The 12970-nt window shown below is 38.9% G+C and overlaps 1 protein-coding gene across 2 annotated transcripts in view; it reads left to right on the top strand.

The window, feature by feature from the left end:
* The window catches only part of LOC129749530 (calcium homeostasis endoplasmic reticulum protein-like), a 32272-nt gene extending 19544 nt beyond the window's left edge, over positions 1-12728 (top strand). The window contains exons 1-2 of one of the 2 annotated variants that reach the window (XM_055744509.1): positions 11948-12057; positions 12117-12728. In XM_055744509.1, the coding sequence (XP_055600484.1) occupies positions 12012-12057; positions 12117-12664 (594 nt within the window). In that variant the 5' untranslated portion in view covers positions 11948-12011 and the 3' untranslated portion in view covers positions 12665-12728. Of the gene's footprint in view, positions 1-11947; positions 12058-12116 lie in introns of those variants that run through there. The other variant, XM_055744508.1, reaches the window with a different exon arrangement.
* Positions 12729-12970: the final 242 nt, after the last annotated feature.

Here is a 12970-nt window from a genome sequence, read left to right as displayed (position 1 = left end):
ATAACTAGCTCGGATGTTCCGATTCAAGCCCAAATGATTGTCCCGGTTCCATCAGCGAGGAAATGTGATAATTTAGTACCGATGGCGATGTTGGCCTGTCTAAATCATTAGCGTAAAATCGTGATTCAATTACAATTTGGTTGGAGTACCTGTTCCGAGATGGTCTGTCATGAGGCTGTGTTTTGGTAGTGTGAAATTGGGGTTGACGGCCTTGAAGAGAAAATTTCGGATTAGCCAATGATGATATATCTGGAACTGACTGCTAGAACAATATTATAAATACTTTCAAATGAACTTACTTTGTTTGTTGAATTTTCGTGAAGTAAAAGCTTTTGAAGGATTAGGGAATTCTTTTTTTTTACTAAATTTAGATTTGGCCCATATTTAAAAAATAGGTATCCTTAGGGAAATAAGGCAAATTATAAATAAATTACTTTTGTGTAACCTAACATATACTAAATGTTTGATATATTTTATTTAAAAAAAATATTTTGAAGGAAATTTAAAAAAAATTGGCAATAACATAAATTGAGCGCTTTTCAATCTTTTATTAAATAATTTTCTTTTACTTAATTAAAGATGGTTCCATTCCATTCCAACAAATCACTTGTATGTATGGCAACAAGCTTGATAAAATTGAAAGGCGTTATAAAAAAAATAATCAAAGAACTCAAAAAAAATATCAGCATGATTGAATTAAAGGTTTAATATTACCCAATTTAATGTCAAATTTGGCTTGGTGAGGACCAGTCCTGTTGAATTATGAGATTCTGAAATAAAGGGATGCCTTGATGAGATCAAGATTTTTTTTTTCAAATTGAATATATGCAATAAAAAGATGGCTTGCTAAGGACAAGTCTCCGTAGAATGATGAGTAAAGATGGCTTACTAAGAACAACCCCTTAAACATAATTAGCTGAGGACCAAGGTTATTAGATCAAAAGGTTCTCTGTCTTCGTCAGTAAGTAGGCTAGGAGAGCGCGGTGAGGATCAGTGAGTTTGTTTGTAAACATCGGAAAATTGCTAAATTACGGGTAGTCCCCTATTTTTTGAGTATGTTTCATTAAAAAGATGGCTTGCAAGAAGACAAGTCCTCATTGTTTTAAATGAAATTTAATAAAATTTCTTTCTTAGGAAGTCGCCATTGTGTTGAATGATATTAAATAAAAGATGACTTGCAAGAAGACAAGCACCCATTATTTATGAAATAAATTCAATAAAAGATGGGTTGCAAGAGGACAAGTCCCTATTGTTTTGGGATGGAATTAAATAGAAGATGGCTTGTAAGAGGACAAGTCCTTATTGTTTACGAGGGAAATTAAATAAAAGATGTCTTGCAAGAGGACAAGTTCCCCTTATTTATGAAAGAAATAAAATAAAAGATGGCTTGCAAGAGGCAAAATCCCATTGTTTTGAATGGAATAATATAAAAGATGGCTTGCAAGAGGGGGCTTGTGACATAGCTCAGTTGGCAAGTCTGTTGTCTCCTGAGCAGATGTCCGCGAATTCGAGCCCAAGAGTAAACATCGAACGCAGTTGTACCGGATAAGTTTTTCAATAACGATCCGCCAACTGTAACGTTGATAAAGTCGCGAATGCCATAAAGATGGTAAAACGACTATAATCGAAACAAAAAAAAATGGCTTGCAAGAGGACAAGTCCCCATTGTTTTGAATAAAAGTAAATAGAAGATTTTTTGCTAGAGGACAAGTCCCCATTGTTTTGAATGAAAGTAAATAAAAGATGGCTTGCAAGAGGACAAGTTCTCATTGTTTCGTATAAAATAAAACAAAAGATGGCTTGCAGGAGGACAAGTTCCCATTGTTTCGTATAAAATAAAATAAAAGATGGCCTGTCCCAATTGTTTTGAGTGAAATTAAATTAGAGATGGCTTGCAAGAGGAAAAGTCCCCATTGTTTTTGATTGATATTAAATAAAAGATGGCTTGCAAGAGGACAAGTCCCAATTGTTTTGAATGAAGTTGAATAAAAGATGGCTTGCTAGAAAACAAGTATCAATTGTTTTAAAATTAAATAAAACTAACAAAAATGGTTTCCTTTACATTTCAGAAACATAAAATTGATATTGTATGTAAGTGTATAGGAGGGGGTGAATGTGGTGGATAGAAGTAGGAAATATTAAAATTAGCGGGATATAGAATTAAGATTGAATTATTAAACACTTTATAATTGATAAAATAATCAAAAACTTTGATTTTTAATTTTGGATCGTGCAGTATAGTTTCAAGTTTGGATGACTGGTATGAATTAAGCGTGCATTCATTGAAAACGTTAAGCAAATTCATTCGTTCAACGATGTTGGCGATAGCGGTTCGGTTATTTTATATTGTATTGTGAGTGTGAAAAAAAATGATAGTGAAAGAAAAAAAGTCGTTCACCTCTCACAAAACTCAAAATGTTAGATACGAAGAAACATGCATGAATAGAGTTGTTAACTCTACTGAGTAAAAAATATTGCAAAGTATCGCTACGGAGTATCAAATATTGTAAAATCTACGGATATACTCCAGAAACGTTTGTCATATAGTCTCTTTAACTGGACCATTATAGGAGCTAGTCGATAAAGCAGTTCCGAGTCATTCTAAAAATAGCGTCAGCGATAAATCAGAAGAAGAAGAAAAATTCTTTTGCTGCCCGAACGATGGATCCGAAAACGCAAGTCTCAACAGAAAAAAAACATGGTCAAAATAAGATTGAGGGCTTCAACGTAGGAGAAACTTTAAAGTACAGAAATAAAATATTCCCGAATAAGAGAGGCATGTGTCGTAGTCCATCCTTAAATCCGCTAATGAAATTTGGAATAGTCTTTCAAACTCGTTCCTAGACACGCAGTCACCTGTTTAGTTGCCACAACACGTTTTAAGACTAACTCAACCGTTAAAAGTTCGGCTTTTTCCTATTTTCAATGTATTGGTTAATTCTTTTAGAATGTTCTTCCGATCACACCACCACAGACAATTCATCTCGTAAATATGTATAAATGACGGTTGTGATTTATTTGAGTGGCATTTCCTTACCACAAATCATCGCACCGTCGATGTTATATATTATGTGTATAGCACCAAACCGAATAGCGACAGTTTTACTAGCGACACTTTTTATTAGCGATGTTCCTGTCACTCGAAAGCTTGTTATCCTTTTTTCAGTCCAGTAGGCGATTTTCATGTAGTGCATAAACTTTGTTTATGTTATTTACTGTTGATTTTCCTTAGGCCATCAATCGCATACTCCAAGTCTCCTTGGAAACTCACTATACGTCGTTATGATTTTCAACGTCGCGACGTATGCGCCGTGTCGCTAGTAGGCAAAGCTGCTATGATTATTAGCGCTCATATTTGGGTTTATATCTGCATGTATAATATATTTTTTTACGAGCGACCACTCCCTCGTCGTTGTTTTCTCATCAAGGTGTGCGGCGAGCCAAATAGAAGTGACACGCAGATTGGGTAAGTAAACAAAATAATTCTAATTTTCTTGTTTTATTCTAGGTATACTTCTTACCACCCACAGGATTTTTAGGAATTCTTATAAGACTTGGTAAGATGATTTGTTTCTTTTGGTTGCATAGATAACAAGGTAAGTGGAAATAATTTGAAAGCTAATATCGAAAGTTTTTATTCTCTTGTAGGCTCCATCTACTACAGCATGCACCTAGAAATGCGATTTCTATAGAATTTTGGACGATTCATGAGAACAATATCGTTTCCTCCACCAATCAGACAAAAAATGTCTGGCAAAAGCAATGTGTCGAAGTACAAAGATTACGCCCTTCGCATACGTTAGTCCAGCTTGAGGTTTATCCCTTGATATCAAATGGCTGGAATACAATAAGAGTGTGTATTATTTCGAACGCGTTTTTCACACGACAAGTCGTCATTGTTTCACGTCTTTATAATAAAGTTCTATTATATTAAACCAACGCAAGTGTTTTCTCCCTTTTGATCCGGAATATCCTTTTCACCAACTTATCCCGCTGATAGTTGACGTGCGTGCGCTCTGCTAGTCGTTCCGCCCATCACAATGAAGAAAAGAAAAAATGGAATAAATGACCCATTTGTGTTTTGAAATCAGAATCACGCGATATTGTTTTGATTTTTTTGGTTGAAATAGATTTACTGGTTGTTAAACAGAGAATATGATTTTCCTATGGAAACATTTGTCCAAAATTCTATAGAAATCGCATTTCTAGATCCATGCCTGAAATATTGCACCTCGCGTAACTTTTGATCGCATCGATAGAACTTTTCTAAAACTTCAGACATGCTAGCTTTATATTTCAACAATCACTCTGCAAAATTTCAATAGAAAATGTAGCGTAGTTTCAAAGATAATGCAGTTTAAATGAGAAAAGTCCAAAAAGTCCGATTTTCGTAGAATTACTGTTTCTCAGGCCACACAAACTCTTGAAAGCTCAAATTTTGTGATAAAATAGTGTGATAGTTGATCTATATAACGCAAAAAAAAAATGATCAAAAAATATCATCAGGGTAAAAAGTTATGGAAGTTGAAAGTCGAAGAGACAGTGCGCGTGCTTCCAATTTCTATACAATTATGAACGGTACTGTATGTCATTTTTAAGTAATCTTTGCCATTTTTACAAAACGATGTTAAAAAATCACTCGCAAATCCAAAGGCTTTGTGAAGAAAGAAGCATAGAAATATTACGGTGTGCTAGATTTGCAGTAATTTATCTTATTCATCCTAATCCATCTTATTCATTTGACTCATTTCGCTTACTCAATATATTAATTCAAACTGCAATGAGCTCTTTTAATTGAATAATCAAACTCAACACGACCGGAAAGGGCTAATTTTGAACACTTTAAAATGCAGTGGTCCTATAGTTTTTCATTTATTTTTCAGAACTTCGATAGACTCAGTCCTACGTCTTAGCATCAAAGAAAGTGATTCAGTCATTTTATTATTAATTTTAGCCGTTATGTTACTTGGTATTATTTTAATCTGATTTTTAAAACCAATAACCACGCCATCAGAGATGTTCAATGTGGCCAGCACTTCTATGCAGTTCACTAAACCAAAATCCGACAAACAAGAAGAGCAAGAAAGCCGGGACACTTAATTTTATTGTCTCGAAGCAAAAGGCTGGAAATAATTTAATTGCCAATTCTTACGATTCCTCTAGTTCTGGTGAATTAATTCCACTCTCATTTCTTCTCTTCTTCTCGGCAGAGTCCAAATGATTCGAATTTGTCCGTGCAGTTCTTTAAATTGAGCCAATTTCAGCTCCACCGGACAAAGCAAAAGTGGCATGAATCAGGCGCAAAAATCGTCCACACTCTGGCCGCTCGATTGGACTTCCTCTTTGCTGATGGCTAACCAGCATCCAGCAACAGTTCCAGACTCTTACACAGAGTTTTCCGGCAACCAAATCGCCGATGGTGGCCAATGAATGACTGACTCGAGTAGAAGAAGGAAAAAAAACCTCCTTTCAAGTGCTGAAGTAATGCCACACACAGAAATGGAAATTGTAAAAGAAGCCGTCACTAATGAAATAATCACTTGCTTAGAAGAGCGCAACCACTGTACACCGACTGAGATGGGGATTAAAACTATTTAAATGAGTTTAAGCGTGCAATCTCCAGCAGGAATACGAAGCAATTTCTTGCGGTTGTCCACCCGAGAGATCAAGAAGTTTACAGTCTAGTTGACAACAGTAGAAAATAGTTATCTCGAATGGCTATTAGTTACACAGCAGCTAGCTAGCAGCTTCTGGGATCATTAAATTTGAATTAGCTATCCGTTGAGATGATTCGCTAAATATTTCGATTGGGTGGGATAAAAAATAAGCGACGAACATAAACTATATGATAATTATCAATTATCGGCCTACAAGGGATCAACTAGATATTTATGTGTTGTAAGACATTAAAGGCACGACTGCCTTTTGTCTCCAGATTCAAACAGATGTTGTTTAACACAAAACCAATGGCGGAAAAAGTGAGTCCTGTGAACTCAAACAGCTTAAACTAAGTCAAATTACTATATAACATTTGAATAGTGTTTATAATACATAACTACAAGTTTTCTATCATTTATAAACTTTTAAAAATAGACGCAAAAGAATGGTTTCAACTGGTCTACTTCTTACTTTCCGAAGCATATGGCCCAAATAAATTGAAAACTTTGTGGAAGTTGTTCTGAGTTTGCTAAAGTTTCTTAGCATTTGAGAAAAAATTCCATCGAGTTTCAGGAGAAATTAAAGGTGTCGAAGAAATATGTTTCCGTACCTCAGGGAAATCTGATCTTTTTTGACGAATTTCGTTTCATTTCAGCTGTTCGCGAACACGGCCAAGAATTGGAACTTGGAACGTTTTAACCCTTACCAAACAAGTCAAGCTTGCTCAATTTGTTAGAGAAGCTAGCCGCCTCAAGCTTGAAATTCTGGGACTGAGCGAAGTCCGTTGACCTAACACTGGAGAACACAAGACACAATCGGGGCAATACCTTGGCATACGAGGAGAACATGCTCCTCGGGAACGAGGAGTTTGTTTCCTGTTAAGCCTTCAGGCCCACGCGGCCCTCATTAGATGGAAACCGATAAACGAAAGAATAATCGTAGCCAGATTCAGAACACGGGTTAAAAACCTTACAATGGTCCAGTGTTATGCTCCACTGACCTTGTCGATTTGCAGGAGAAATAGCAGTTTTACAGCTAATTATACAGCGTGGTTGAGAAAATTCCGAAGGGTGACATTCAAATCCATTTGAGCGACTTCAACGCGACTTCCACTTAGGCGACTCCGCAGCAAACGAAGCGCAGACATTGCATCTGACAATCACCTCGTCCTTGGCGAGATACGACTGGGAGTTGCGCGTGTCCAACGGCGCGAGGAGAAAGTCGAATGTCGATACGGCGTCCGCCGGTTGAAGAATCCATAGGTGAAAAGGGTGAACAGCATGAATCCCGAGCCTCAGAATTGCCGACAGACGGAACAGTCGAAGAGCAGTGTTGAAGAATCAAGAATGCTTTTATCACGACGAGCCATGATACTCTCGGTAAAGTTTGTGGAAGAACAAGTGAATGGATGTCGAATGAAACCTGGAGATTGGTCGATGATCGGAGAAAAGCGAAAGTCGGAATTGAGCAGGTATTTACCGGGTCTGCCAAACCAGCCGCCGCTTACGATATGGGGAGTTGGGAAAGAGGCAGTTGAAGGAGCTTGTAGACGAGACAAGAGAGCCTCGGAAGCGCCCTCGCTGGCTGAAATAGAAGCGGCAATAAAAAACATGAAGTCCAACAAAGCGCCTGGAATCGATTGCATTCCTGCTGAGATGCTCAAAGCCGACCCTGCCTTGTCAGCACAAATGTTGCACCGTCTTTTCGCTGACATCTGGGATACTGCAACATTCCCGGCCTTCTGGATGCAGGGTATCCTTGTAAAGGTCCCGAAGAAAGGAAACCTGACTGAGTGCGGAAACTGGCGAGGCATAACGTTGATCTGTACAACCCTCAAAGAACTCTGCAAAGTGATCCTGAACAGGATTCAGGAGAAAATAGACGCCACCCTCCAATGGCAACAAGCTGGGTTCCGATCCGGACGATCATGTGTGGACCACATCACAACGCTACGAATCATACTGGAACAAATCAACGAATTCCAGGACTCTCTTCTGCTGGTGTTTAATGATTTCGAAAAAGTCATCAAAGGGCGCTTGAAATCGCGATTCGGGAACGTAAGTGGAGATGGATTGGGCACACGCTGCGAAAAGACGAAAACGAGATTTGCGGAGAGGCGCTCGAATGGAATACAGAAGGACATCGAAGAAGACGCAGACCCAGTAACTCGTAGCAACGAAGTCTAGCCGCCGAAATACGAACTGTCGACGAGAGTCTTGACTGGGACCAAGTGAAGACGGCTTTATGCACCAGAGGATCGGCGCGGGATCATTAAAGAAGAAAGTAACTCGTCGGGACTTTCGGCTCTTTGTTCTTCCACTGTTTTTACACATTTTCTGGTAATGGTTTTTTTTTCTGGCAACGGCGACAGCGTTCTCCCAATGCCGGATAGACACCCTTCGCGAATTCGTGATGGTCTCCAAAAAATTTGCAGCGTGGTAAACTCTGCTTTGCTAGACTTTTCGCCTTCAAAATGTTGTTGGCCACTTATTGCGACGGGTGAGTTCCTAGCTCCTGTGACCGCAACTGCTTTCTCCAAGGTGATGTAGCTAAAAGTCAACATCTTGGTCCGAAGGCCACTTATTTACAGTTAAAATTTTTTTATGCGAATAACTCCTTGTTCAACTTCCCAAGTCTTGCTACCTTGGCTACCACCCCAAACCGGGCCGTAAAGTCGATACATTCCACGCCTGAACAGCTGAAAAAAAAATCGAGACCGTCGACAAGGACGTTGTGCTTTGCCACTATTTAAGCTTTAATTGCGATTAGCACAGCTTTCGAACTTTTTTGCTCTAAATACGTCGGTCAACTCGAACTTGGAAAATTTCTTCCTCGCTATTCGATGACAAACAGTAACACATTCACTTTTCTTGCAAGTTCTGTCACTGGCCACTTATACATCCCCATCGCACTTTCGTAGTTCCGGCAGCTGCTGGCAGCTGCGGTGAAAACTAACACGGCATTAGATGTCCGGATTATTTTCGATAGATGTTTCAAAAATGCTTGAAATTTCGAAGAGGTGCTCCTAAACCAACACAAAAGAGAAAAATTTCTTCCATTCGATCCAAAATGGCCGCCGACGTTACACGATACATACACGCGCGACTTTTAAGAGCAAGTTCACTGGTGTTGGGAAAAAGTGGTAGAAATTTTGACACTTTTAGCACATTTTGAAAATTTTGCCATGCAAAAACATTTTCAAAATCTGTGGCCTTCAAGTTTTTCTGACACCATGTTAAAGTTACTAGTAAAATACTACAATTAAGGTTTATAATGCTACTCTTAATCAATGATCTTTATCTCTCTCGATACATAATACAACTGAAGATGCGTACTGAAAGTCTACACGTCTACACATAAATATTGCATCATCATTTTAACTATGTTTACAAAGAAAAAGTTGAAGAGGTTGTATATCAGACACAACCACAAGGCTGACGTAGAATTACGGTAAAAACTTGATTTGTTATTTATTATACAAATTTGTCGAATTTGAATAATTTTGACTTGAGCGATATTGCCAAGCCCTAGTTGAACTTGCACGTGTTTAGTTCAAAAGTTGCTGAGCAACTAATCGAATTCGCCTAAATTTTTATTTTATATGCCGAAAATATCTTACACGCTCTTTTTTTTAAACTCAAAATTAAGTAGTTTTGGTTCAAAACAGCACTTCCGTGGCTTCCCTCAACTTTGAGTTTGACTGGGCAACAGCAAAACTAAGTTCTGATAGGCATACTCAATACTAAGTTCGGCAGCCGAACTCGAATTTATCCTTTTTTTTTCGAGGGTAGCTGATTTTCAGGGAATTAAAGGATGATTAAAATTTGTAGTACCCGGATGTTGCTGTTCCGGTACATTGCATTGCAATTACAGAGCGGTTGAAAGTTTTGACATTCCCGGTCAAAGAAAACTTCCGGATGTTACTTCCCACGGGAAGTAAACAACATCCGGAAGTTTCCGGACATTCCAAGCCGCTCACCATATGATGACAATGACGGACAGAATTTTACGCTGACACGGTGAACATGCATTCCATTATGAAGTTCCTTCATATCTTCCGGTAATTGTTCCGGAACGACAAAATTTTGCGACGTGTTCGTTGGTTGCTGCTCCGGTTCGGACTGAACTCGCTAAGTGTTTTCAGTCCAACAGAGAGAGTTCAATTTTTAGTTCATAAGGTCGAACTCAGCTTTGATCCCTCGCCGAAGGTAAAAAAAGGGATCAATTTTGAGTTCGCAGTTCGAACTCCGTTTTGATCCATCGCAAGGAGGAAAAAAGGTACTCAACTTTAAGTTCATAGAATCGAACTATGTTTTGAACCTCGGTCATACTTAATTTTGAGTTAAAAAAAAAGAGCGTGAAGCGCACGCAAAATGAAGGTAAAGTTCAAAGCATAATAACGAAAAAGGGTGGATCACACGTGCGAGTATCGACGAACAAAAGCTTGCTTTGATACATTGGGTTTTCATCGGGATCAATTGAAAGTACACTGCCGGCCAAAAATTTGTAGATCACTCCTTCTAGAACATGAAAATATACTTATCAAAACACATTCGTTAAATTTGGAGCAATTGATTGCCTTGTACTTCAAATTATGAAAATGAAACATTTCGTGTTTTGTTGAAATGTTGGTTTTTTTAAACAAAATCTTATTTTTATGGAAGAAAAGTTGAGTATAGGAAATTTTATGCCTCATGATAGAGAAGATTTCCCAGAATCTATTCACATAAAACGTCGGAAATATGATTTTAAAAGAGGATACAGTCCTGAGGACTGGTTTTAATTGTTATGGCTTTTTGCCCAGAAATTTGCGTGGTGGCCTCTGTCCGTACCACACTCCTAAGTTACTTTACCGGAGCAGATTTGCTGGTTGAAAACCTTCTAGATGGAAGTAATGGTCGCTTCAAAATCTTGAATCGGGGGACTACAAGTCAAAATCCTAGAAATAGCGTCATACATGGAAACGACTCGTTGCGCTCCTTCTTGACTGGGTGAGCAGCACCTTAAGCCGGGCCAGCAACTTATCAAATTGCCCCCGCATTCTCCACCCACTCGTCGTGAAGAATAGCGCGCTATGAATCGCAAACGGCAAAATTGGTCGCACATACGCAGCACCGAGAAAGCAAATAGGAGCGCTCACAACATTTTTGGTCGCTCCAACCGATCACACGGGAGAATGCCCGAAAACCAAATCCTTGCCCTTTTATAACTTCGGATCTAGTGCAGTTTGGGTCGACGGTCGGGTATTTTTCGCTCGGGTGTTTTGCGCATCAATTTGTACAAGCGCTTTATTAGTATTGGTGTACCAACACATAGCTGACCAAAAATGATGTACGGAAAAGATGTCTGGTAAAGAGGCGTTTTTCGTGACGCGAGATTCGTTCGCGAATTTCAATTTGCCCCCCTATAGTGTTGCCGTAAGACGTAATTCTACGTCAAAAAACTTTACTACTATTGGACTTTGCAACGTTTCTTTCTTATTACCTCTTTTTCCACAACATTGCATTGGTTCACATCTACACTGCATTCTGTTTTTTAAACGATTTTTGTGTTCGTGCAAAAAAAGAAATCGTTTAAAAAAAGTTCAAAACAACCGGTGCAACATTCATTGCTCATTTCGAGTAAAGTGGCCATCTCACTTCCAACCAGGTAGACCATTCTGAGGTGATTTGAGTGAAATCGGGAAGCTCAAAGATTTGTATTGGATTGATCTGTTTTGGTTTTAAGCCACGGCTGTTCCGGAACTTCCGCAGAGTCTCCAAGTGGTCATTCCGGCCCATGTTTCTGTCGGGAAGCAAAGTCCGATCCCATTTACCACCCAAGGGTAGTTTGGCAAAATGCAGGAATGTCTAGAACCTGTTTTTGACATGTTCGATAAACGTCTCATTTCGAGAAAATCGTTTATTAGAGCAAGTTCACTGGTGTTGGGAAAAAGTGGTAGAAATTTTGACACTTACGGCACATTTTGAAAATTTTGCCATGCAAAAACATTTTCAAGATCTGTGGCCTTCTAGTTTTTTTACAACACGTGTTGTATTTTCGTATGCTGTGATGCAAAAATAGCAATATTTCTATCACATACGGCTGAAATAGAAACAGTGTTGCAAAAAAATACAACGCCCCAAAATCTTGAAAACATTTTTGCATGCTAAAATTTTCAAAATTTCTACCACTTTTTCCCAACACCAGTGAACTTGCTCTTAAAATAAAACCGTGTAAAATAAGATCGTTTAAAAAAAGAATCCAGTGTAGTTGTGATTTATTTCGATGGTCGAAGCAATCCGTGCTCATAACCAATAAAATATTTCTCATAATTTTTTCGGTCTCGAAACGACAGTCATCAAATTTCAAAAATGTTAACCGCTATTTTGAAAATTTTGGATTCTTGCGAGAGAAAAGGTAAAATGATTTATTCATAATATAATTGATTTCTCCATACGCGTATACATCCATTTTAGAACTAACCATATTCCAAATTGTGGAGCGAATGAAAGAAACCGAAATCGGGAAGACTTTGTCTCCGGATAAGCTTTCTGCCGAAGTTGAAGACTGCTTGAAATCAGCAGTCGAAACGAACCTGGTTAGCTTAACGGACGAAATGGTAAAACTGATCGCAACGGCACCTTGTGTTCCGGTTCAGCCGGATAAAACGGAATCGACAGGAACAGCATTAGAACAGCAACATCCGGAACCCGTTCAGGTACCGGAACCTGGTCAGGTGCCAGAACCAGTTGCTACCGATGCCCCCGGCGGCACATTTGAAAACGAACCGCGAGATTCCGTTTTCACACGATGGACGTCGCGGCGCCAACAACGTTCCGGTGACGGACAGGCGGCAAGCGAATGTGGTCCCGGAATGCGAATGCGACGTCGAAGCATGTCTCGTAGAAGTAGATTATCCAGAAGTGCCCACAGATCCAGCCGGAAATCACGGTCCCGCGAACGATCTCGACCTCGATCTCGGTCCCGGTCCCGATCCCGGTCTCGATCACGATCTCGTCGATAAATTTTACAAGTTTGAATGAGGTATTTATTTTATATGTTGTGAAATTATAATCGGTTGAAACAAATGTTTGAATTGAGTTTTCTTCAGGTGAATACAAAAACTGTATTTGTTGTACAATTTTCCCTTCGCTTTCTATGAGCAGGATTTCTGTTTATCAGTAGTTTTCAGACCTTAACTAAGCTGTGTACTCAAACTCTTTATTGATTCAGGTTAGTGGAGAATTTCGATGGGCAACATAGATAAGAAAACTAATAAAATTTTGACCCACGTGTTCGTAGATTCGATTGATAAGCAACAAACATTCGT

The sequence above is a fragment of the Uranotaenia lowii genome, chromosome 2 (assembly GCF_029784155.1).
Source record: "Uranotaenia lowii strain MFRU-FL chromosome 2, ASM2978415v1, whole genome shotgun sequence".
NCBI lineage: Eukaryota > Metazoa > Arthropoda > Insecta > Diptera > Culicidae > Uranotaenia > Uranotaenia lowii.
Note: the sequence above shows the minus strand (reverse complement) of the source record. Positions and strands in the feature narration are given on the sequence as shown.